The 26,575-nt window shown below is 43.1% G+C and overlaps 1 protein-coding gene and 1 long non-coding RNA gene across 4 annotated transcripts; one reads left to right on the top strand and one right to left on the bottom strand.

Annotated features, from left to right (window-relative positions):
- Positions 1–440: 440 nt before the first annotated feature.
- On the bottom strand, positions 441–10,890 carry LOC148648460 (uncharacterized). Of its 2 annotated transcripts, XR_015926759.1 has the most exons (4): positions 10,804–10,890; positions 6,989–7,084; positions 1,630–1,880; positions 441–959 (listed from the first exon to the last, which is right to left on the bottom strand). It is a non-coding gene; the product is annotated as an uncharacterized LOC148648460 (long non-coding RNA). The 2 variants fall into 2 exon arrangements; XR_015926758.1 differs by having other exon boundaries at positions 441–1,880.
- Positions 10,891–11,246: 356 nt separating this feature from the next.
- On the top strand, positions 11,247–25,264 carry sdc4 (syndecan 4). Of its 2 annotated transcripts, none has more exons than XM_088608007.1 (5): positions 11,247–11,471; positions 20,980–21,148; positions 21,263–21,297; positions 21,554–21,746; positions 22,499–25,264. In XM_088608007.1, the coding sequence occupies exons 1-5, from the start codon at positions 11,415–11,417 to the stop codon at positions 22,648–22,650; spliced, it is 606 nt and encodes a 201-aa protein (XP_088464133.1). In that variant the 5' UTR covers positions 11,247–11,414; the 3' UTR covers positions 22,651–25,264. The 2 variants fall into 2 exon arrangements, with proteins under 2 accessions (XP_088464133.1, XP_088464132.1); XM_088608006.1 differs by having other exon boundaries at positions 20,977–21,148.
- Positions 25,265–26,575: the final 1,311 nt, after the last annotated feature.

The following is a 26,575-nucleotide window of genomic DNA, read 5'->3' as shown; positions in this document are numbered from 1 at the left end:
AATCCTGTTTTTGTCAAAACTGAGGCGCAAATCTCACATTACTGATAATAAAGTGAGTTCAGTTTAGTATAAGATGGTATCACTGGCATAGTGTTGGTGGATCTGAACGACTTTCTTAATATAGATGGAGAGAACAGCAGAAACCGGGAATCAACTTTGTGCAAATGTCAGATTGGTTACGTAATTCTGAAACCATGTGAGGGAGTTCATTTCAAGTACCAATCCAATTGTTTCTGAACAACCCAGTGATCCATCAAAAACCTTAGATTTATCTATAAAGATAACTGGACAATTATGATTTTTATCAAGAGTCACTATTATAGCATTTTGAACTTTTGAAAACATCCACACTTAGTACGAAAACTTGATTGTATCTCAGATGATGTCTAAAAAAAGTTTTATTTTCAAAGATTCTTCTCCTTGCTCTAACCCTAACCCCTTTGAAATGAGACGGAACAAGGGCACACTTCTAGCCTACAGGGAATTTAGCCATTTTAGCTCAGAGGTTGCATACTGTAGGTGGGTCAGTGGAGAGGAAAATGAATGAGCATGTTCAATTCCTTCGTAACCAGTGGACTTATTACTGGATAGAAGCAAGAAGCCTCTACTATAAAGTACTGGGTTTATAAATGCCTTCAGGCTCAAGTTTTCAGTTTAATCCACTCTTGTTCCTTTTCCGAAACAACATCTGAAGTTCTGCCATGTTCCATCTCCGGGCTGGCAGAGTTCTTTGGGCTCTGTGTGAAAACAGTGTTGTAAGTCACAAGCATGAAGAGACAGGAGAGCCCACCTGAGGAGTCCACACCCTCAGCCTGCATTGGGATGAGAGCCTGGGTGGGAGATAGGGGCCAGAGGCTGTTTTTGTTATGTTTCACTTTGCCAGTAAAAGCTCAGGAGTTATTTACTTGGATTTACAGGCACCTTGATCCCTGTTATCATTGATCCTGGAAGCAGCTGATCTAGAAAAGTAAATAAGAAAGTAGGTCATAAAAACAACAGAAAGAGAAAAGCAAGGAATTTCTTTAAAGACAGATTTTCGTTTGTGTTCTCATTAAAAGACGTGTCCAAATACGTGCTGGTTTAGCAGTTCCATATAGAGGCCCGAGGTCTGAAAATGACAATTATCAAAGCCTCGCTCCTAAACGAGGCTTTGGGTGTCAATCCTCAGAAAGAAGGCTTGGCAGACAAAGCTGTTGACTGTGCTACAGCAACCAATCAGGGAAATGGAGGCTGAGTGATACTTGTAACAACATAGGAGTTAGACAATCCTGCAAAACGTTTGCTGTGTCGGTGAGGGCACAGGGGAATTCTGCACAGATCAGTAGAACTCCTATGAAAAAAAAGAAGAATCCCCCTATTTCTGCATGTTCATAGAAAAATAAAGTAAACACATTTTGGCAGAATTTTGATTAATTGATCGTTCTTGACTGACGTGATTTGACTTGTGAGTACAAGTGTTTTGACTGTTGAAAGGGCACCAAATTATTTCAGTAGTGAAAGAGCTGATTGGGCACAGGTGAAGAGATGTTTTTGTCTGTTGCATGTCAAGCCATACCTATCCAGAGAATAGACTCCTTTGTGCCACCAATATGTTGGAGGCTGGATAAAGACAGTGCACATGTCCCTCACCTTCTGAGATACTGACAGCCTGCAGTGATTTAACTGGCAAGACAATACAACCAGACACAGTCCATCAGCGACATAGCGGTGTTGTCTAAGTGCAGTAGTGTGACAAGGAGTGTCCAGTCCTCTTTCAGTGACTGATGGTAACCTGGCTGCGCAGTTTTACACTGGTCCTGTCAGAGGACCTCACTTGTTGTCCTTTTTGCAGGATTAACCTGACCGATGAAATTCCAGCAGGCCAATACGTGTCCAGCTTTCTGTTGAGACAAGAATGGACAGCTATGTTGTGGATACCCTACACACCAGACCTGAGCCCCGTTGAATATTATTGGGATGAGCTGGAATTAATTGTGTCATCTAGGGCTCAGAGACTAGTAAACATTTAAAGGCTCTACGAGAGAAACAGGGCTGAATCTCACAAGACTATGCCTGCAACCTGCTACCATAAAACATGTACACGGGAGACTCATGCTCAGATGTACAGTAGACATAAGCACGACTGGCCTGTGACTACCACAGCAGATGCCTTGAACGGCTGTACTGATAACAAATGTTAATCAGCGCAATTGCTCTCCATCATGTCTGTTCACTAAAATCAGGTCACCTGCTGCAGAAAAGATTTTCATCTTCCTGATAATAGCTTTATGAATTGTTTGCATTTATAAGAGATATGCTTCGTTTTATGTTTTGCATATAATAACGACTGAACAGCAGAAACAATGATGGCATAACTACTCTACATCACTAGAGGGAGCTCTATCACAAGGGGCAAGCTTTTTGAACAGGAAATCAATTCTCCATGTCTTGAAAATTTAATTTACAAAAATGTTATTACAAAGTTCTATAGAACACCAGATAAATACAATTATTTGTGGATATAAATTTTTATTAGTTTTCCATTTAATCACAGCACTATAGGAGACATCTCAATTACTGTCCTAAAGTCGAAGACTAAGCTGGAAGCTAAATCTTTAAGACAGTAAACAGTAATTTCTTTAGCACTTTTCATCCCAAAGGATTCTAAAGGGTTTGCTTTACAGGAGGGGATCAGCTTCATCTACCACTGAATTGCAGAGTGATACACAGAGACCATTCTGCACCAGCAGCCCTGCTGCACAGCAGATCAAAGAGAGACGTTAAATCAGTTGTTTTACCAATTTAGTTAAGAGAGAAGTTTAAGAAGGTAAGACTGTGCAAGCCAAGAGAATAGTTCATCCAGGGCATTATGGTTAACACCCCTAGGATCTTCAAATAAGTAATCCAGACCATGGCTTAACATCTCATCCAAACATATTTCATACAGCACAGTGTTCCCCGTCACCACAGTGTGGCATTGGTTATGGACATTCATGTCAAGATGTAAGAAAGACACCTACTGATCCATAGAGAGAAATATTTAAACACTATATTACTATCTCATGTAATTATATATTACTGTAGCTGTTTCTACAGTTCTACTTAATTAAACAATATTAAGGGTTTTATTTCATTAGTAAAACATGTAGGTGCATTTAAAACTGAGAACTTGGCAACTGGAGGGGCATCTGTACAGAGGGCTGCGGGGGTGTGGAACAAGCTACCCAGCCATGCTGTTGAAGTCGATACCCTAGCTGCTTTCAATAATGAAAGAGACTGGAAGAGATTCTGGGTTCAATTAGCTCCTTGTATCACCTGCTAGTGTAACTGGTTTGCTAAGAATATCAGAATCTTAATCATGTCCTGAGGATGTTAACAGACTATGGCCCCTGAGCAGTGAGGAAGGCAGAGTTATCCACCCAGCACAGCTAGTAAAGGACAACAGGCCCAGACGAGTCATCTAGCACATAATGGTGTCTATTCTTTGGTGGGAGGCGTGTTGCACACTCCCCCGCACTGAATGGCTCCCTTGTACAGGTCTCTTTGAAGATACAGCACAGCAGCCGTCCTGAACAAAGACCTCTCCTCGCACGGTGGGATGCCTGAGGAAAGGCTACACTGATCACATCTGCATGAATCTCTCACTACTCTACAATCAGTAGATATTCGTTGTGAAAGCCTCAGTCTGGCCTGCAAAATGCTTCATGTCGTTGAGCTGAAGCTGAATTACTGACAACTCTAATTTGATTTTATTAACTCTTTATTGCACACAGTAGGATCAATGCTGACATAAAGCTTTTGGTTCCTCTTGATTATAAGAACACAAGAACATTACAAACAGAAGGAGGCCATTTTGCCTGAAGTAGTTAATAGCTAATCCATCCAAGGGTTCACAACCCACAGTTCGCAGATATAATAATAATAATTGCTTACACTATATACACTGGGCACTCCACTCAAAGCGCTCTACAGGTAACAGGGACTCCCCTCCACCACCACCAATGTGCAGCATCCACTTGGATGATGTGACAGCAGCCATAGTTCGCCAGAACGCTCACCACACATCAGCTATAAGTGGGAAGGAGAGCAGAGTAATGAAGCCAATTCATAGATGGTGATTATTAGGCGGCCATGATTGGTAAGGGCAAATGGGAAATTTGGCCAGAATGCCGGGGTTACACCACCACTCTTTTTGAGAACCGCCCTGGGATTTTTAATGACCACAGAGAGTCAGGATCTCGGTTTTACGTCTCATCCGAAGGACAGCGCCTGTTTACAGTATAGTGTCCCCGTCACTATACTGGGGCATTAGGACCCACATGAACCACAATGTGAACGCCCCCTGCTGGCCCCACTAACACCTCTTCCAGCAGCAACCTTAGTTTTTCCCCGGAGGCCTCCCATCCAGGTACTGACCTGGCTCACACCTACTTAGCTTCAGTGGGCTGCCAGTTGTGATTTGCAGAGTGATATATCTGCTGGCTATATATCATGCTGCACAGTGAAAGAACCCACTAAAAATCTAGAAGCTGTAAGACTGATTTTGCTGAATAGTGAATTCTGCATTCCAAGACTGTTTTTTTTTGCAATAGATATAGCAAAACTTTTACCCTTGTTAATTAAATCTCTATAATAATAATAGTAGAGATATATAATCTGCAACAGAAAGACCCTTTCTTTATTTTGTGCCAGAAAATCATGACAGAACTGTATGATCAGGGAAGCTGTGCCCAAACAGAACAGTGATATGTCATGAGATCTGGCCTTAAGTAGAATTTCAGCAGTATCTGGAAATATTTAAAGGATTCTGGATTTTGAACAAACTCCTGAGAGCTGTCATCAATGAAGGCTTGCAAGTGGTTCAATGCTCTGATTAGTTTGTAGATATGCTTTAGATAAACTGTGTTGTTACAAATGTTTTCCACATGATCCCTCCCAGTATACCACAAAAGGAGAGTGCACTCATTACAGTGCAACATTTATGGCACAGGACTCCAATGGTTGACTAAATTACACCATTTCACACAGACAATAGTTCAAAGGTGGACATAGTTGTACATTTGTTCAGAGTCATTAAGATAGCAAGGGAGCTCTTTGCCCTAACATTTCCAAAAGAAGTGCAGACGACGATCAACAGTGATCAAATGATGCAATGCATCAACAAGTCGATTGTCACTTTAGGTTTACTCAGCACCTTTTCAAACGCAGTAAGATATCTTATGATATTAATATCAGCACATCAACAGAATGAGGGGTTAAAGAGAAGCTTCATTTTAAAAGCCTGTCTATTTCTTGGAAAAGCAGCCCTAAACCTCTGTCATTTTGAATTATTTGAAATTGGCATTGCGTGATCTTGTTGTAACATTAAAAATGGAAATTCCTGTTGTTCTTTTCATAACCCCCTCCAATTTATTATTGAACACAGATTTGCTTCTGCAGCCCTTGTCCCAGTTTGAAGGGCTTGTGGGACTTGCAAGCTTTTACATCACTGCTTGACAGCCATTGACCATTGGCTAGGCTGCCAATCCAGCCTGCAGGAGTAAAGAACGTCTTAACTTGTTAGAATTTCTGCCTCTGTGTTGGCAAGCCACAGCAGCATTCTGGGTGGAGCAGGGAGCTTTGTGCAACTTGTGCTGGTCAGAGGACTGGGAATTGTGATGTCCCTCTTCATCAGAAATGGAAAGCTGACTTCAGTCCTGACATCTGACCGGGACACAGGTGCTGCTGGAGGCCGAGGGCCTTGGTCAGTTTGAGTTTTTGTCCCATCGTGTTTACAATGCTCTGTATAATTAGCAGAGCATAAGACTCATTCTTTAAAGCGGGGTAAAACAACTGTTTTCAGAAAGGAAAAAAATGACAAACTCTGCATCCTTTGGCACAGGAGAAAGGCTTGTCGGAATGGATAGTGTGCATTTCAGTCACTGAATAGAAGTAAAAGCTCTTCTTTTTAGTTTACTGCGCCTACAGAGAAGGTCACTATGGTCAGTGTGCTGTCCTGTTGCTGTTATTATTTCAATCACACTTACTGATATTTATGTTGCATCACACCTCATTCTCAAATGATTTCTGGGCAAGTATCAAACTGTTTTAATTATAGGGATATGAATAAACGTAGCTGATTAAAGAGCTTTTTTACTTGCAATCTGTTAAGGTCTTAAAAATCCGATCGTAAAGAGGAGTTCTGGAGGTTTTGAAGAGCTAATGGGCTGGTCAGTTCCATTGCTCACAAACTGCTCCACAGAGGCCGAATGAGCATCTCTGGGCCTAACAAAAAATGTAAACTCTTTTCAAAACCTGACATACGTTACAAGAAAAGAGAAGTGATTTTCAAGGCTTAAAGCACAAAATGTGTCTTTGAGTTTCTTACTTAAGCCTAAAAGTGGAAAATCCAGTAAAAATAACATAAAAGAAGAAAGGAGAAAATACTTTTTTACAAAGAAGGTGTTCCCTTTTAATGGAAACTGATACAGGAAGTCTTTCTGTATGCTGGACCAGGCAGGCATTCCTGTTGAGCTGCTGTATGTTTTGTCCCAGTCGCAGTGGTAATATATTCGGTGACTCAGGTTTCAGAGAGTACTGCAGTGCCGAATGAGAATTGAGGTGTGGGGGAGTGAGGCTGTTTATGTCACTTGTCATCTTCTATTAAACAGCAGTGGTGATCCAAATGGAAAAGACAGGTGTCATTCCCACAGCAAGGGGAAAACGCCACACTGTCATGCCTTCATGCACAATAGCGGATAAAAATAGGTTATTTATTTCTGCTTCTAAAATGGGAATGCACCCCCTTTCCATGACTCTCCGGATTTCACTGACATTGGAATTGTTTTCACCTTTAAACCAGGCCAATAAGAGGATCAGAGCTCTTCAGCTGTAAAAGTCACTGAGACACAAACACCGTACCTTTTTGCAAAGCTCTGCAGCTGTGATCTAATATTACTTTCTTAGAATGTATCTGTCATATATTCATGCATGTCCTAATCCATCTATCATCAGGAAACAGGGATCTCACCCTGGAAGCACAGGCTGCATGGCGGGAAAGCAAACTGGAGGGGACTCCACGCTGTCTCAGGGCACACAGGGAAAACTTCTCTCAGCCAGCAGGCCTCTGTGAGGAGGGAAGAAACCATTCAGAGAAAACCTGGAATAATGTGCACCCCAGTAGCCAAGAGCTGGGAAGCAGCCACTCCACACTATCAGGCAACTCTATATAACTGCGGCGCTGCTGTTAGTATTATTATGATTGAAGTAAATAAATAAGATCATTTTATTGGCCATTTACAATTTCTTGCATTAGGAATTCGTCTTTTCGCATACCCCAGCTTGCTTTCCATGAGACACACAGACAAGGAGAGAAGCTTGGGGTCAGAGTGTGGGGTCAGCCATTGTACAGCACCCCTGGAGCAGCTGGGGTTTAGGGCCTTGCTCAGGAGCCCAACAGAATAGGACTGCTCTGCCAGGGGATTTGAAACGGCAACCTTCCAGCCACAGGCGCAGATCCTTAGCCTTTTTAACAGATTTTATCAGAAAATCAATTCAATTATTATTTTCAGAGACCTCAAAAGTCTTATTTTTAGCTTGCCCAGAATTGTTGAGATTATATTATAAAAGAAAAGGACAGGAAGAAACATCTTGAGGAAGCTCCACCTTCATAAATGTGTATTGTTTTACAAGGCTTTCTGAAAAATGTATTTTTCTCGGCCATGTTCCACGCGTTTATAGTGATTTGAAATACCACCCTATGCTTTCCACGCTACAGCTATTATCATTGTCCTACTCTTCCCATTGGGCACCATGACAAACTTTTATAAAGGAAATGTGAAATAAAGCAAAATTCCAACTTTGGTTGTAAAATTAAAAAATGAATTAAATCAATCTTGTGTTCATTGATCTGGCAGCCTTTGGATTGTGATGACAGGTTAACTGGCTTAAGTATCAGTCTGAATCATAAAGAAGCAGAGAGAAGGCAGTTTGAGATGTTTTCTCAAAAAAGAGATTGGGGAGATTTTATTCATCATCTGCAGGGAAGCAAGTCATGAATAAAGTCCATCAGTCCAGATCTGAGATAGCTTTTCCAAGTACAAATCTGCTCTGCTGTAGTGTAGCAGATGCTTTATAGACTCGAATGGTTTAGTACATTTGTTTCCCAAGCTGCTTCATGTGTCCAGCAGGCTCTGACTTAGCACGCTGTCAGAAAGAGAAGAGGGCAACTGCAGCTCCTGTTCTCAGCACTCACACTCCTCACACATCACACTGGGGTTTCACACCACACAACAGGCAGGGGGATGTGAAATACCTCATGCTTTGATCTTCAAGGCTCAGCTTGATTAGAAGGTGCTAATTAGATTCCTCTCGATAGACTTAAGTCTAGATGAAATCAAAGTCACGGCTTTTTTCCAGGTACCATTTGTAACACGGCTTGGCGATGTGTAAGAAGACACCGACACTGAAGTTGCTCCCCTGAGCATCCTGACACCACACAGACTCCTGGGACCATATAAACTCTTGGCACTGTACAGACTCCTGACATCATACAGACTCCTCAGACGGTACACACTCTCGACACCATACAGACTCCTGGGACTATACAGACTCTTGGGACTGTACAGACTCCTGAGACCATAAAGACTCCTGACACCATACATACTCCTGATACCTTACAGACTCCTGAGACTGTACACACTCCTGGGGACAGTGCAGGATGCTGGGACAATATACTGTACACTCCTGGTACCATACAGATTCCTGGTGTTGTACAGACTCCAGAAATCATAAACTGATCCAAGCAGCTTCACTTATTTTCACATGCAGCTTTGAAATGTACCTTCCAAAGCAAGACGGCACATGTCTATCTGTGTTTGAGACACCTTTGTCTTTTTTAACAAATGAACTGTTCCTGGTCAGCATGAAATGATGAGTCTGCTGTAGCCTCCTGTAGCATTGAACTTATTAATTCCATTATCTTTGGAGTTACTCTTTCACAACGTTCAGAGTAATGATTTCTGATGCTGACTGCCATTACACGGGTATCTTGGAAGTTTGAGAAAGAGTGATCTTGCACTGTTTTCAATTAGCGTGTCAAGCCAGCTCTTTTAATGAAAATAGATATTCTTATATAGAAGAACATAGGAAAAGTTACAAACAAGTAGCCTTTTGGCCAGCTGTTTGCTAGTAGCTTATTGTCAGTGCCTCTGAATCCTTCAATCACTCCCTGTAGTAGTCCTCATAGCAAAAATTACCCTGGCTGAACAAATGTCTATGTGTTACCATACACTGAAAAATTTTAATATTGTATTATAATTAGTGTATTAGTATTAGTATTAGTGTCTGTGTGTGTCCCGTGATGGACTGGTGTCCTGTTCAGGATGTGTGAGTGTGTGTGTCGGTGTGGGTCCCGTGATGGACTGGTGTCCTGTCCATGGTGTGTGTGTGTGTCCTTGTGGACCCTGTGATGTACTGGTGTCCTGTCCAGGATGTACCCTGCCTTGCTGGGATAGACTCCCACTCCCCTCTAACGCTGAACTGGATAAAGTGTTAGAAAACGGACGGGTAGTATCAGCACTGTAGCTATTTGTGAGAGTCTGATGTCAGTTTCATCTTGTGGGCCCTGTTGAAGTTTTTGAACTGGATTTTGAAGCAGGCATGGGGACCCAGGAAGGGCGGCATGTGAGCCCCAGATCTTCAGACACTGTGTTATTGCAGTCGAGTGTCCTGTTCAACTCCAGGCTCCGCATCTCAGTAATAATTACACAGAACAGTGCAGTGTGCCTGGAGTTTCCCACCACAGAACCCCACTTGACAGTGACTAATGCACTGCATACCACAGCACGCAGATAAGTGTACTGTATTTGCAATTTCTTTCACACAGCAAATAATACCTACTGACAAATTCACACCACAATGGCCAAGGGGAGAGAGAGGGACTGTCCCGCTTTTTGCAATTCGTACAATAACATCTCCCATTAATACAGTAACTACATATAAATGACATTTAAATTCCAGATTACAATCATGATAATGCAGTGCTCCTACAAGGAATCCTACGTAATAATAATGGTTCGCAGTGGCAGGATGTTACGGTTCCAATATCGCATGACTCTTCTAGCTTTTCGTCTAATCGTGAACCAGGGCCACGGCGTCAATAATGATCAGTTCACATATAAGGTTGAAATACCACCGCGACCTAAACAACAAGGCGACCGGCAAAAACAACGTGTGTGCATCGCCTTCGACAGCAATGAAACCGTAATTGGCAGAGCGTCCGTCTGTGTGACCGCGGACACGTACTCCAGCCTGCAGCCGGACCCAGAACCAGAGCCAGACCCCCGGTCCCAGTCACAGCTCGGTGCTTCCCCTGCCCCTTACCGGAAAGCGACGTGACGTCACCGGCGTTCCAGAAACCATGAGGCGGTGACGTGATCTGGTTTTCTCAGCAGGGCAGAGAAAAGCGAAACGGAAAATCGGGAAGGGGGTCTCTCCAAGACCCCGCTGCCCCACGCCAGCTTACTTTTTCCTACTCTTTCCAACGGGTCATCTGTTGCGACGTTACAGGATAATTAATTGCTGAAAACCAGACAAACCTCTCCCCAGGCGGGTGTTTGAATTGTGCCGCAGAATAACATGTTTTAAATATTAACGAAATCCATTGGTATTTTAGTGACATTTTTGGAACTATTATTTTAAATGCCTTTGCTAATATATATAATTTAATAATTATTAAAAAGAACAGCCGTACTGATACTGTATCAAAGTACATTAAAATCTTGTTTCACATAATTTAGGGATTGTTAAAATAAAGCCATGGGGAACTCTGTAAGAATGACTTACTTTTTCAGCATTTGTTTAAGATCCTGTTTGATTAATCTCACAGATTTATGAGGCTTGTTTTTTTTCCACGCTTCAGGAACTGAAAACGCTTTTACGTAAATAACAATGACGCAAGGAAACCAAACAAACCGATTATGTTTGGAAAGTACGGCCATTTCGTTTTCATTTTTGGTATATCTATTTACCAAACACTGTTCATTATATGGCAAATTTCGCCTGGAGTGGCCTGAGTTTTCATAATTAATAGTTAATGTTCGAAACTTTTGCTGACAGGTTTAAGAACTGATTTTTATAATTCGCAAATACAGAGCTCTTCTACAGCCTGACCGGTGTTGATGCGCATTTGCTCTGCACAGTACGGTAAAACTCTCTTCGGACTGCCGCTGATTGGCTGTGCTGGGGGGCGGGGCGGGGCGGCCCACGGTGGCTCTTTAAGACGGAAGCGCGTGTTGCACCGACCGTGAGTACACTGCAGAGCTGAGCAGGTCCAACTGCAAGAGCACTACCGGGAGACCACAGCGCTAGGGATACACTCACGTACCTGAACACACGCGTTCTGCCCGCACCACACGCTTCGAGTTCCCGTTTCCGTGTCGGTCAACCCGAGGAAGATGCGTTGCTTTTGTCTGGCCCTGCTGTTCCTGGCCGCTTCGGTGCGCGCCGAGTCGGTAAGTACAGTGCGTGTGTGCTCGCAGGTGATCAGGAGCTCTCCGCCGGCTCGTGTTTGAGTTTATGGAGGGGAAGTGTCGGTGGTGGGAGGCTTGATATTTTCGTCTCCGAGCGGGTTTCACTCGTTTCTCCCAGCGGTTTCTTAGCGAGCGAATATATGTATACATGTGTTTTGGTATTATGTGTTCTGATTGGAATTTCGATTTCCAAAGTCCCAGTTTACACAATCCTTGAAAAGTTTCGGTATTGGTGTGCGGCTGTTGCGAAACTGTTGGTGTAAAGAGCGGCAGTCTTGTGACCGCAGGCAGGTCCGGTATGTGACTAGAGTCCTAGGTGACGGTAAACAGTAGGGAAAATTTAAAGTAAGGGGGAAGCCCTCAGCTGCTTCTTAGAAGTGTGAAGTAGAATGAAAACAAATGGAGAGCTTTAGATGTGTTGATCATAAACGCTTTTAATGCCTTAGCGGTTATGTGTGGAAATCAGAAACCTCAGGGCATCTGTAGATGTCCCACACCGCTCTGCTGCGGTACCAGGGACCACAAGTTTCGTCTCGGCGCCTGCTGGAAGTTCCCCGACACCTCCTTCCAGGCAAGAATAACTATGCGTATATACGACATAAAATGCATAAGGTATTCAGAGTTCTGGTGGGATGCTGAACATCCTTGTTCTTCACCTCGGGTTTACCTTGCTAACCTAGCCTGGGGTAGTTTTGGTGATCCCACCTATGTTTTCCTATCCCCCTCAATTCATGGATCGTATTTATAGCAGCAGCACTCTTTGCAGGCTGTCTTCATGTGGCCCATGCACACACCTGGGAGCTCAGCCCTTCTGCAGTACGTCTGTTGGGACAGTTGCTCCTTACACCTGGTGCTCTGTGGGTCAGACCGTGTGTGCTCAGGATGGCGGGGTGGGCTCTGGTGGACTCAGTGACCTGTGTGGTCACTAAGGAAGTGTCCTGAAATGCATTGGCCATAGACTGAAATGCAGATGCCTGCAGCACCTTGGAATGTTGTTTGTATGGTGGGCTAGAAGGGATCTGCTCTGTGGGATCATGAGGATTGTGTTGTGTGATGGGAGAACCTGCAGGCCAGCTGGTGAGTGTGACTGGGAATGCCTGCCAAGGACAAAAGCAGGGCAGGGTGGCAAACATTGTACACCTTGCCCTTGGATAGAGGCACTTTGCAGATGGAGTCTAGTAATCTGCTACTCAATACAAAGGGCTTATCTGGGTAGTGACCTTACTTTCAGCTCTGTGTTTAACTCTCTTCACTTCTGGCTGCTATGCAGTGCTCAATCCCCTGGCCTTTTGTGCTGCAGGCAATAATTCACTGGTTATAGTTCTGAGGAAATTGGATAACATATTGCATGATCTGCGCTATGTTAAGCAGATGGTTACTGCAGGTCCAGTAGCTGTGTAATCCCTGAGCTGTACAGAAGGTAGATCTTATTTAAATAAGTCTGATTGTAGTCTGGAAAGGCCTGGGGGGGGGGGGTATTTTTGTTTGAACATCAAAAGCACTGTGGTGGTTTGGATTCACTGAGTTTTCCGGGACCACCGAGCCAAGAATAGTCTGTAACATTCCTCAGCACCATGCAGAAGCTGCTCCCTCTCCTTCCTTTCTGTGTTTTTATGTGCTCCTGTGGAATTTGACCTCTTCTGACCTTGACCGGACCTCTTTTGGGATTTCGCACACTTGGACGGATTTAAATGGTCATAGCCTTTTCATTAGCCTCTTTCTCAGCTAACGGATTGGAGTCGGGCTTGGATACAAATGGTTTTTTTTCTTTCTTTTTTGCTTAAGAATTTGAAGCTTTTCTGGAACAGTTTGATTGTGGCATAAACTACCAGATTCTGGATTACTACTTAAAGTTGTCCTGTAGATTTCGGAAACTCCCAAGCCCACATGTTCACTTCCAGTGCCCTTACCCCCTACGTTGCAGACAGGACAGAAGGCCGAGCTGGTTCTGGACATGTACAATTTCCGATTCTTCCCAGAAGCACAACTTCCCCCTCCTTTCTCTTCTTGCTCGAGTTTTCTCATGTGAAACCCAAAAGATGTTTCTGCAGATTAATAGTTGTGAGCAACGTCTATTTGTTGTGGCTGTTTCTGCTGACATCCAAACCCTACGGGATGCCTCCTGTCCTTTCTCCTGCTCCAACTGCTCAGCTGTTGACTGTTGCTATCGGTAGGCTCTGCGCTATTTGCCAGATGCCTGGTGGAATGCAGTTCCTTTGGAATAAAGCGCAGATCATCATTTGCACTAGAATGAGGCTGTCTTTTTGCTTGCTGGGCTTAATTCAATGCCAGTGAAAGGCTGTGGAGGGAACATGATAAATACTTTCACCAGGATGTAATAATGGTTAGAGCATTGCTGTCCACTGGGCTATAAAATCCCTTTGGAGGCTGGAATGCTGGCAATGGGAGAGTGTTTTGTTCAAAGGGCAGTCTAATAAAGCAGAGAATTTATGTATTTTTGGTTTGCCAAGACGGCATTGCCGACACCCGTTATTGATTATACAAATGCAGAGGTCTTTGTGCCATTAGTACAGGTTGCAGGCAGCCTTTTAAATGTGAGTGTGTAGCTATGTTAACATTTTTGTATGTGGCTCTTGGTGCTCGGACACCTTAGAAATGGCAGACTTAGATGAGAGCTTTGTGTTTTAGAGCATTAATCACTGGTTTGCATGCTTGTCTATGGTTTGATTTAAAGATTCATGCATGTAGGAAGTTAAATTATCACAGTGTGCTTAGTCTAGATTGGGTTGTGCAGCAGTGACATTTACCTTGTTCCTAACCTCTTCTCAAAGTCTGCTGTGAGCCGCTCATGGTTTGCTGGCGATGATATTTTTCGGCATCGACTTTGACCCCCGCTCCCCCGGCAGTTCAGGGGAGGTGTGAACTACACTATACTGTGAAAATGTCAAAGGCAGAAAGGCAAACTGTGGGAGGCTACAGAGAAATTGTTTCCAAGTTGCCCATTGATGAGTTACTCACAGAGGGGAAGTGAGTTTCCAGTTCTTACTAGTAAGAACAGGAGCAAAGCATGTTCTTTGTATAGATTTAAAGCATATTATTTATCAGCCTTTTAAAGGGAAAATAAACATCCCCCTTAACCATAATCACTAAATATATCAGATTCCAGTGAACTTTGGGTTTTAGCCTGTTTGACTCTTTTTTTATAAATCTGATCCAAACTAAAGATAATTTGCCAGCGCATCGCTCCCCAGCCCGCTCTGTTTAGGGCTCCATTAAACACTGCACCTGCATCGAGGTCTGTAAAATTGGAGGCTTTACCCTGCCTTTGTAGCCACACAAGTACTGCCAAATAGTTCATTATACAAACTGCTTTCAATATGGTTTAAAACAAATAAATGGCAATACGACTGATGGATTTTGCTTTTCTCTTGTGGTCCTGGCTTCTGGGCAGCACAGTGCCATGGCTAGCATTGCTGTCTCTCAGCACTGGTCCCTGGGTTCAATTCTGTGTGGAGTTTGAATGACGATGGAGAATATGTGGGTTTCATCTGGGTATTTCAATTTACTCACACTGCCTAAATATATACCGGTAGGTTGTTTGGCCCTGGCAAGGTTGCATGCCTGTGAGGGACTGGTGCTGGGGGTCCGAGGTGTATCCCACCCTGCGATTGTTGCTTACTGGTATAGGCTTCGACTCCCCCGCGACCCTGATTGGAAATGGATAGTCTAGTCTGTTGGGATTATTGAAGAATCTTGGAGGTGTTGGATGGTTGTGGCTACATCTGGAATTTTCAACCTGCTACTTCTGTCATAAAGGATGTCCGTACGAAATGCAGGCATTTTCAAAGAATTGAGAGCTTAAGGCTAGAAGGCCAAGCTAATCATTTTAGTACAATGCTTTTCAGGGGAGGCCAAACCTCAGATTAAAACCTTGCTGCCCCACTGGACATTAGCACCTACAGTGGCAGGACCTGCTACATTTAGAGCAGTCTTGTGTAAGGAACTGGCCTTTTATGTGGTATTTTCTCCCCCTGTCTTGATCTCTGGAGTTATAATAATAATAATAATAATAATAATAATAATTGCTTACACTTATATAGCGCTTTTCTGGACACTCCACTCAAAGCGCTTTACAGGTAATGGGGACTCCCCTCCACCACCACCAATGTGCAGCATCCACCTGGATGATGCGACGGCAGCCATAGTGCGCCAGAACGCTCACCACACATCAGCTATCAGTGGGGAGGAGAGCAGAGTAATGTAGCCAATTTATAGAGGGGGATTATTAGGAGGCCATGATTAGTAAGGGCCAATTGGAAATTTGGCCAGGACACCGGGGTTACACCCCTACTCTTTTTCGAGAAGCGCCCTGGGATTTTTAATGACCACAGAGAGTCAGGACCTCGGTTTTACGTCTCATCCGAAGGACGGCGCCTGTTTACAGTATAGTGTCCCCGTCACTATACTGGGGCATTAGGACCCACATGGACCGCAGGGTGAGCGCCCCCTGCTGGCCCCACTAACACCTCTTCCAGCAGCAACCTTAGTTTTTCCCAGGAGGTCTCCCATCCAGGTACTGACCAGGCTCACACCTGCTTAGCTTCAGTGGGTTGCCAGTTGTGAGTTGCAGGGTGATATGGCTGCTGGCTAAAGATCTAAGTTATTAGATCTTTTTCCAAAATAAATGTATACATTCATACTTGGGAGTGACAAAGGTTCTGTGAAGTGCTGCAACAAGCAACACAAAGGATCCATTCACATTAAGACACTGAAACATGATGCTATAAATAGTGGAGCACAGACTGGGAGAATCTTGGCCCTCTGGCTTATACTGCAGAAGAAGATTGAAAGACTGAGCTGAAAGCTCCATCCTGTGAGGAGAGCCAGGATGATGAAGTGCGTGATAAATCTGATTGGTTCTAGTGACAGCAGGGGGGAGAGGCGCATGCAGTTGTAACGTAATAAGACCTGGAAAACCCAGTGATCATAGGAGACCCTGAACTTGCTACTGCAAGCTTCACATCTTGTGTTAAGACAACTGTTCTGTAGTAAGAGTCTGTGCCCAACTTCTGTACACTGCCTGTGAGAGGTTACGGGTCTGGCTCATTCCTAGGCAATGTACCCTAGATGAGTGTTTAGATCTGGCAGATCGGCATGATGTTTTGGGGTTTGTGGTCTTCATCTTGTAAGGATTCCGAGTGATACCACTAGGGGTGCACAAAAATGGGAGCGAAGGGTAATTATCCCAGGGAAACAGATGCTCTGGGTTTTGCTGACAGATGGGAGGGATTTGTTTTGTCCCTGTGGTGTTAAACCCCAGAAGTGGACCAGGCAGGGCTGAGCTTATGGTAATTTGTTTGCAGTTAAGATGCACATGGTTTTTCAGTACCAAGGATACAGACTACAGAGTTGATTGTTGCATTAACTCTGACCATTGCCAACAATGTGTGTATAAGCCTCCCATCAGGCTTTTAACCTTGGAGGCACTTGAGGCTAAATACCTCTACAAGGATTTTTGTAATGTGTTGGAAGTCTTTGAGGAGGGGGTTTCTGTGTTTTTTATCATGAGGAAAGTCCTTTACAGCTGGTACTCTTTTAATAAAGATGTGCAAACAGAAATTGCACCAAGAAAAAAAGGCTTTTGGTATAAATAAGTGCTATTGCAGGTTTGTTCTGTAAATGTGTAGACCAGTCTTTCGCTGGACTTGTAAGGGATTATAATGCTGTGCATTATCCCCACAGAGGCTGCATGAAAGCCACCTCAAGCTTTTCCTAAACTCCATTTGTTTACTGTATTCAGTCTCCTGCCCACCTTTCGCTCACTCTAAAATGAAGGTTAGTACTGGAATAATGTAAAAGCACAACTAAGCAGTACCAGTGTACAACAGCTGTGTGAGGAGAGAGTGGCTTGGTGTGGCACCTCGACCATTTGAAACTGTGAGCCCTTGCTTGGCAAACGTTTCCTCAGTTTACATTGCAGGTGGCTTTCGGTGGAAGGGTACCTTGTCCTTGATTTAAAGGAGCCCACTGACATTAAGACTCATTGGAAAATCCCAGATTTCCAATTTACTGGATTTTCTATAAAAAGGAACATGGATTCGATTTGAAAATGTTTAAAGGGACATGACTTGTCCTGCTTTTTGTAGATGCAACAGTGGTGTTTTGAGACATTTTGTCAAAGGAATTGTACTAGCTTGAACTTTAATCTCTGTGTTGATGTTTCCTCAATTTTCCTTTGGGATTAATAGTCTTATTTTACTTACATGAGGAAAATCTTTCTGCTGTTGCCATTGTCGAACTTGGTGAAGCATTAGGGTTGTTCTTAGGTGTTGCCCTCTGGAAATTCCTGCTGCTTGCTCTCATTGTTTTATCTAAATAAAATCCTGTTCATGTGAAATGTTGAGTGAAGATACATGAGCATGGAGCAGAGTGGTGTGTTGGTGTAGAGTTTCACTGCGCTGGCGGGACAAGACTTGAAGTCAGATGTGGAACGCGGAGGAGGGGGAAGTCTGCTGTGGGCGAGTTGTGCGATGTGGAGTTTCTAAAGGAAAACCACAGACGTTAAAAGGAAATGAATGGTCCATATTAATTGACTGTAAACAATGTCATTGTGAGCAGTTTTAGACTATGAAAGGTTAAAACTCTTAAATTAATGCAAAACACTAGGAGTTTCTTCACTTTTTGCTCAGTTTAATGTACTGCCTTGGCCATCTTCTGCCTTTTGCAAATGTTCTGGGTCTGTTTGCTGCTGGTTTTTATCGCCTGAAGTAGGGCTGTGTTAGGGGAGCTATGCATTTTGGAAGTTGCTTCATGCTTTCATGAAAGTGCAGCTAGAGTTATTTGCATACAGATCTGATAAAAGCTTTTCACTCTTTACCAAAGCGTGATAAAGCCTCTTACCCCCTTAATAAAGAGGGTGTTTTTGTCTGCTGATGTCTCCAGGGAAATCTCATCCCAGATGTTTCTTGTTGCAACATGATTTAAAAGCTGTACGGGTGAAAAAGCATTGATTTGGAATTGAACTTCCTAAAAGTAGATGAAGTGCCTGTTAAGTTTGTAGTAATGAGCCTGACTGGTCCCAGCCTGCAGGAACAGGATGTCTTCCGTAACAGAAGAAGAATCAAAGCGGGAATGGAGCTCCAGATGTGTGTTCAGCTGCTCTAGCCCTGGGGAGAGCTGTTATTGTATGTACTGATGGAGGGGGAATGTGCTTACACTACAGAAAACCTTTGTGACCCATGTACTGTACATGTATTCTAGACCAAAAAGAGGAAGAGAGTAAACGTCTTACAGCAGTGCCAGCTAGAGAGCTGCAGAAAGCAAGCCCATCCAAGGCTTGTTTAACAATTAAGTGCAACTGGTTTTGAATTCTAGTTAAGGAAGCTGCTTCTCTGTATATAAAAGTTGTGTGCTGTAGGATTCATGTTGCAGACTCATTTAAATCAAGGGTGACTTGGGGTTACTTAGACTAGACGAACTTAAAATTACGTTGTAAGGAATAAATGGAAGCCAGCTCTGTAATAGTTCAGGATGGGTGCAATTAAAAAAACTGGTTAAAATGTTCACCATGCTGGAGTTGGACACTGAACTGTGTATACCTGCTTGTTTAAGTGGAGATGTGAACATATTTGCACAGCCAGAACAGCTGCTGTTTAAGGGAAGCTTGTATCTTGCTTTGGTAATCGCTGCTAAAGCACTGTGATCTGACAACTGTGTAAGGAAGCAGCTTAACCCAAACTTGTTCTGGTTTGCTGTACCTTTGGAATGCCAAACTACTGCCCGCCACCCCCCTGTGGGTTTTTTTAAGTTTAGTTTTGAACAATGTAGCTTTGACACGTTTAATCTCATTCACGGTGTTTGCAGATAACATTCTACCAGCTGTAAACCTATTAAGCATTTTAATGTGATTAGTGTGACTAGGGTCTTTAATCAACACTATCCTAGTTTTACACTAAGGGTTTTTTTGGAAGGGATAGGGGAATTATTACAAAAAAAAAACCTTTACAGGGTTCTTTCCACAGGACATTTGGAAAATCCCTGCTGTAGTCTTTGCCTTTAGTTTGAGAGCTACATGACAGGATCTGGTGTAACGGCTCCAGACACGATTGGCTGCACTTCGTTCCCTCTTTTTCACTCTTCAAGAGGATGCTAATTTTCTGAGTCGGTCAACATGTTCAAGCAGTGAAGCCCAAAGAGTGCCACCCCCTTTCTTCTGCAGTGATCAGGACAGGGAGCACAGTCTGTTCCTTTTTCAACTAATGGAAGCAATCAAAGACGTATGGAAATGATCAATGGCAAAATTGTTCACTGAAAGACTGAAAATTAAAGGTGGTATGACTGCCTGTTTGTCAGTCTTCTCTAACACTGGCTTAACTGTATAACTTTCCCGTTCATTCAGAAGTATAAGGATGCATTGTCTGGGGCTTGATCACAACCTACCCATTTTTTGTCTGTTAAATGGCAACTTGCAGCAGCTGCAATCTTGGTGTAAGAATGAATGTGTTCACCTGACCAACATGCACCCCAACTGTAAATTTAAAAGTCTTAATTGGTTGGCCAAGCTGGTCTGCCTGCATTCCTCAGTTTCCTGTCCCATGTGAACAATAACCCACTGAGCAGATCTGTGAGTGCAAAGGTCACTCTGATTAACTTCCTGTCCTTGAGTGACCCCTGTAGACCCCACTCCTACCTCTAGCCAAAGGGAAGTTGTAAACTTTAGTAAATAGGACTAGGGCTTCTGGTAGGAGAGGCTGGTCTGTAACTACCTGTTGATAGAACTTAATAATTCCTTACACTTAAGTGCTTTTCTGGACGTCTAATTTATAGTGCTTTACAGGTAATAGGGACTCTCCTCCACTGCTACCAATGTGCAGCCGCACCTGGATGATGTGACATCAGCCATAGTGTGCCAGTATGCTCACCACACATCACCTATTAGTGGGCAGGAGAGCAGAGTGATTAAGCCAATTCAGTTTAATCTATTCATGGATATTAGGAGGCCATGAGTGGTAAAGGACAATGCAAAACCCCTGCGTTTTTTTGAGAAATAGCCTTGGTATTTTTTTAATGACCACTGAGCGTTAGGACCTTGGTTTTACATCTCGTCCAAAGGATGACATTAGGATCCACACAGACTGCAGGGTGAGCACACCCCGCTGGCCCCACTAATGCCTCTGCCAGCTGCAGCCTTAACTTTCTTAGGAGGTCTCCCTTTCAGGTACTGACCAGGCTCACACCTGCTGAGCTTCAGATTGGCTGCCAGTGGTGAGCTGCAGGGTGATATAGCTGCTGGCCAACATTCCCCCTCACATATCCTCAGGATGATACCAGAATTGCAGTGGGAGATTGACTCTAGCTCTGTAAAGATGATGAAAGATGAGCAGGTGCAGATGGAAGCCTGTCTTACAACTATAATGGAATGCATAATTGTTGTGCCCTTGTAGCATTGTGATATTTGTGTTTAATTTTTACAGCTCGTACTCCGTTGAAGTTCCCTGAACTGTAGGTTTTGTGTTTTTGTGATCAGCAGGCGAGGGAGACGGAAACCTGGGTGCCCTCTGGCCAACCAACAGAAGAGTCTTTGGAAGACCTGGCATCTGGTGACTCGCCCAACAGCTCAGATTTTGCCTTCCAGGCTGAGGATGACCTGGAATCCTACGACGACGATGATGATGATTTCTCAGGATCTGGGGATGAAGGTAAATATCCTTCCCCTTCCCATCTGTGGTCCCAAGTACTACAGCACTGCCTCTTCAAATTGCAGTGGTCTTCTAATGTTTTGTAAGCTAACTGTTTTCTTTTGATCTTGCCAGATTTCCCAGAGCTCCATGGCAGTAGCCCATCCAAGGTAAGAGGACTTGAATGGTATTTTTCTCTTAAATTTCCCACTGGGGAAATGTTTGAAAGTCTGTGCTGTGCCTAATGTTTACTAAACACTGTATTGGATTTTTTTGTGGTGCCATTGGGTTACAGGTAAAATTTTTATGGAATCTGCAGTCAGAACAATGTTTTGTTATAATGAAAGGGCAGAAGAGCTGTTGCACTGAGGCAAAGTAATCTGGTTTGCCTAGTGATGTAGTTGACTCTCTTCTCCCTTTCCTCAGCCTGACATCATTGACAACAGGATTCCTGACCAGAGCAAACCCGACCAGCCGAAGGACAATGTTAATGAGAATGACATTGTGGCACAGAATGAGGTTGGACATGGAAGGATGAGACCAGAAGATGTCAACACCAATGTGCTGATGTCCCATTCTGCAGAAGAGAGCATTTTCAACAAAACTGAAGTCCTTGCAGGTAAGATCACACCTGATATTGGTAGCACTTTCAACGCAAGTAATGCTCTGAAGATGGAATGGTTTAGGGCAGGGGTTCCCAAACCTAGACCTCGGGGTCTGGTATCCAGCAGGTTTTCTACATCTCCCGATGGGCAACCAATGACTTTGCGGGTAGAAAAGATAAGTTGGGCCATCTTTACTTTAATCAGGGGACTTCTTCACCTGGGCGAAGAGAAGGATTATGACTTGGATACAAAAGACCTGTTATGTTCTGTGGAATTATTCTAAGGCAGTGGTTCCACTGTGACAGCTTGCAGATTTCTAAAGTGTGTAGGGGGTATCGTATAAACTCTGCATTGCATCCAATTTAGGGTCACGGGGAAGCCAGAGCCTATCCTGGCAAGCACAGGTGCAAGGCAGGGAACAAACTACATCACAGGGCACAAAGGCATGCACAATCACACCAGGGCTCATTTCCCCAAAAGCATATTAACTTACACTAGTATGTCTTTGGACTGTGAGAGGAAACCCATGTGAATGCAGGAAGAACATTCAAGCTCTTTGCAGATAACTCTCTAGATCTGGAATTAAAGCCAGGGTCTCAGTGTTGCACTGCACCACCGTGACCCCCCCCCCCTTGCAGAACAATACAGAGTTCATGTAAAGGTTTTTTTTTTTCTTCATTTCCCTCTAGGAAGCATATTTTAGTCCAATTCAACTTCTTAATAAAACTTCAACGAACTGTCGTCCTAAAACTCCTTTGTCTTTCAGCTCTGATCGCTGGAGGAGCAGTGGGGCTGCTCTTCGCCATCCTTCTCATCCTCCTGCTCATCTACCGTATGAAGAAGAAGGACGAGGGGAGCTACGACTTGGGCAAGAAGCCCATCTACAAGAAGGCTCCCACCGCTGAGATTTATGCATAAATGCCTACAAACTCTCACAATGGTGCCTCTGAAACAAAGACCTTCTGCTACTTACATGCCTAAGGAACATTGGTCAGAGCTGACTGCTCTTTTTATCCAGGAAAAAAAGACTGTGTGACAAAACACTTTAGACTTTTTTTTTTTTAAATCTTCAAACTAAAGTGACCGAAAAAGATGTTCTCCACTGGAAATATTTGCCAAATCCAGTGCACTATTAAAATGCTTTTATAGACCGTTACTCCACTTGCCCTAAAATGTGCTCCATGGTTGGGGGTGCAGACACTTGGTCTGTGTGTCTCAGCCCAGCCCTCTCCCCTCCCCTGCCTGTTTCTCGACACTACATGATGCAGTAAGATCTTCAGAGATTGTGGAGTACTATGGTACGAATTTATAGACCAAAACGCTGGCACTCGCTAACTTCAGTTTTTCATCATAGACTGCAATCCATCCTGGTGCTATCGAAGGTGACGAATATGTTAATCAGAAATAAAATCTTAAAACATCCAGGGTTGAGTAAACTGCTGTTTTTCAGTGAACCCTCGATTTCTCTACTTGGCTGTCATCTCAACCTTTTACCAAATGCTCAGATGCCAAAATATGCAAAATTAATAGCTTGATTTTTTTTTTTTTAACCCCTGTGAAATGGAGAACATCTCAGAGTTTGAGCTCTGAGGAGACGTTCTAGGAGTACTCGAGTGTATTTTACTACAAGTGCTAGTTGCCAGTAAATTGTTTTGCTAGGTTTGTAGAAATTTCTGGAATAAAAATTTTGTATTAATTTAACTATCAGATATTTTATTGCCTTTTTCAGGTTGGGACTTTTCCCTCTTTAAGCTGTTGTATATGTGTTAAATTTTTATATAATGTAGTTGAAGATTTTTAATTCAGAAACATAGTTTTATAACAAGTTTTATATTGTAAGAGTTTCTATTTCTTTTAGCCATTGTAAGCAGTATATATTTATGTTTTGTAGAAGGAATAAAACTATCTTCAGGGCTACTTCTGAAAATAGCCATGCGTCACCTGTATGGCAAATCTGCTGCTTCTCTTCAGACAAAATGATGTGAATCACTTTTCATTTGATGATGAGGTCAATGAAGCATTGATTTCAAATTGCAGGTTCTGATTGCTCTGGGATTTGAGGTGCAAAAGTGGATCTGATTTTGCAAGCCTTTTCTAATTAACTTTCCCTTTCCAGGTAGATTGCTGCCGTTTACATTCTAGAAGTCCCTCAGAAATGCTGTATAACCTGGATTATTGTTCAGCACCTTTTTAAAAAAAAACCTCATGTCTCAGCGGCAGCATGTGCAGTTGATAAGCTAAGAAATTCTGTAAGAAGTCTTCCGTTCTCTTGGTGTCACTTTTCGTATTGGCAACATTCCTCCTGGGTAATGCAAAAAGTTTTTTTTGGGGATTTTTTTAGCACAAAAACAGTTAAGGTTACCAATAGTTAACTTGGTACCTTCCGTCTGGAAATCTGATTGTATTTTCTGGGAAAGGGTGGATCTTTCATATTCCATTCACAAGTCTTCAATAAACTAACTTGAGTCTTGCAATCAACTGATATGGTTTAAAAACCTAATTCAGCACATTCTCCTCACCTCTATAAGGGTACTTATGACTTTATGCACTAGACTCTGTATAGTCTTGCTTGCAGGATACTACAGCCATTTCAAAGCCTGCTGGTGGTGCTGACATTAGTTAACAGTACTGCATGTTACCATGAGCTCATGCCCCCAGAGGTGTGTGGGTGCTGTGGTGCTGCATGGCTACACCCTGTGGAGGGTCTATAGAGCTGTGCAGATGTGGGCAATCCTGCCCGTTGAGGACCAGTGGATATGGGCTTTTTTTGCATCTCTTTAAAGAGGCAGCACCTGAAGAGCCTGCGAAAAGCTGTGCAATTAGTCCTATTAAGGCAGTAATGAACTGACTGAGCTTAAGAGCTAAAGTGGACTAAAAGCCCATGGAAACCAGGCCTCCAGGAGCAGGATTGTCAGCTAATGATGTGCACCAGCTTGGACTCTTCTTTAGACAGTGCCACATGGATGTCTCTCCTCTCCTCTCCATAGCTCTTTGACACTGCTGCTGCTTCTCTTGTCTCTTTCATTTTCCCAGTTCAGAAGTCTGTTATACTGATTTGTGTGGGCAGGATCTGAGGTTAAGCCTCTTAATCATTTAACCTGTCTGAACCTTTGCAGGAAGTTTGCCCACAGAGCTTGGAAAGCGGTCTTTTTGGGGTTCAAGTGTTTTAAAGGTGGAGTGCTGGGGTAAGCGAGATGTAAGGTTCTATGTGAGAGACAAGGACTCTTGATGCGAACTTTGTTTTAATGCAGTTTCCAGGTAGGGCGTAATATACTAAAATCAGAAAAGGGATGTTTTTTTTTCATTCATGATCTGTTCAGTTAAAGCTGAATGTTGTCATCTTCAAAAGCCCATTTGTTGCTGTAAATCATGTTATGTTTGTTTCTGCAGTGTTGATGTGAAGGTAGTCTTATTACCTTCTTGGTAAGCTTGAGTGTTTTGAGACATGATTGGTCTGGCTTCTGTTCTGTACATAGTGAATTTATATTGTTCTGTTTTCTGTTACTGAATTCATTAAAAAGTGTTTACTGAACTCCTAAGGTGTCCAATGAAGTTGCTTAATGAGTCTTCCAAAACCAGGCTTGTTCTGGTCAAGCTAATGTTTTAACATTACATTTATTTAAATTAATAAATGGTTTTATCATTATTAACATTCCAGGTACATAGTTGAAAACACAAAATTAAATTATGTATTAGACACACTGTAGCCAAGTGCCTAACGAAGGTGTGTTCAGCTGCCTTTGCAGCACCGTTTGAGTGAGGGGAGCAGTTCAGGGAAAACTCAGACTCCTGCCACAACTCAGATTTCATATGTGTTTACTGCAGCCTCATTAGAGTGGTGAAATTTGATAAAACAGACAAATGCAAAGGACCAACCAGCCTGTGTCAGAAGCACAGACCTACTGAATGATCCTGATCGAAAGTGGCATCAGAGTAATGGAATTTAGAGTGCTGGGAAGATGAGAGTGGAATGGGGTGGCTTTGCATTCTACCTTATTGCTGCATGAACTACCGTGAGCTGTGTCTTGGTGTTCTGCAGAAACCCCCAGCTGGGACTAGAGTGAGGGGATTTTGTGCCGATATCCAGTTGTTCCGATCTAAACAAACATGCTGATTCAGGTCCTGGCTGTAATTTAAATTTCTTTGAAGCCAATAAAAAGATAAGAACTGACAAGATAATGAAGACAAAAATTCTGGCTGCAGGCACAAAGTTTTACTTCTACAAGTGGCAGTGTGGTGGAGTGGTTAGGGCTCTGAACTCCTTACTGGACATTTGCAAGTTCACATCCTTTGTGGGTATGGTGTTGTTCCCTTGGGTAAGGTACTTTGCTCACAGATTGAGCCTGTAAAATGCTCTGCTGTAAGAACAGGTATTCAATATGTTGCTTTGGATAGATACGTAAGACTTTATTGGTCCCGAAGGGAAATTGAGGTGTTACAGCAGCCCAGCCCAAGACAAGCGGATAAACCACTAAAATTCAAAGGACAGAGTTTCTGATTCTGTGACACTTGTCAAGTCTTTAAAGTAGTTCCTTTTTGTCAGTTTCTGAATTATGCAATGTGATTTCCAGTAACTATTAATGCAACTTCTATGCGCTGTAGAGAAAGGAAACTACACAGAAATCCCCTTTGCAACTGTAGGGCTGCGAAGTAACTTCTTGTAAGAGTGCACTGTTTCCACGACAGACACACAATGCATTTCCTTCAGTCTCAGGATTGGAGAAGCAGTTCATACACTTAACGATACATGCAGTTTTCCAAGAGCGGCGCTTATGCGTGGATGAAAAGAGCTTTAATGGAGTTTGTGTAAAAAAGCTGGCTGTCTTCCAGGACTCAGGGAACA

Source organism: Lepisosteus platostomus, chromosome 15 (assembly GCF_059453375.1).
Source record: "Lepisosteus platostomus isolate fLepPlt1 chromosome 15, fLepPlt1.hap1, whole genome shotgun sequence".
In the NCBI taxonomy this organism is placed as follows: Eukaryota; Metazoa; Chordata; class Actinopteri; order Semionotiformes; family Lepisosteidae; genus Lepisosteus; species Lepisosteus platostomus.
This window is presented reverse-complemented; position numbering and strand designations above follow the sequence as displayed.

Excerpts from the sequence above, each read along its gene's own strand:
- sdc4 (XM_088608006.1), top strand. The coding sequence starts at position 11,415 with ATGCGTTGCTTTTGTCTGGCCCTGCTGTTCCTGGCCGCTTCGGTGCGC. Across the intron at positions 11,472-20,976 it reads CTTCGGTGCGCGCCGAGTCG|CAGGCGAGGGAGACGGAAAC; the intron begins GTAAGTACAGTG and ends TTTTGTGATCAG. Across the intron at positions 21,747-22,498 it reads CAAAACTGAAGTCCTTGCAG|CTCTGATCGCTGGAGGAGCA; the intron begins GTAAGATCACAC and ends TTTGTCTTTCAG.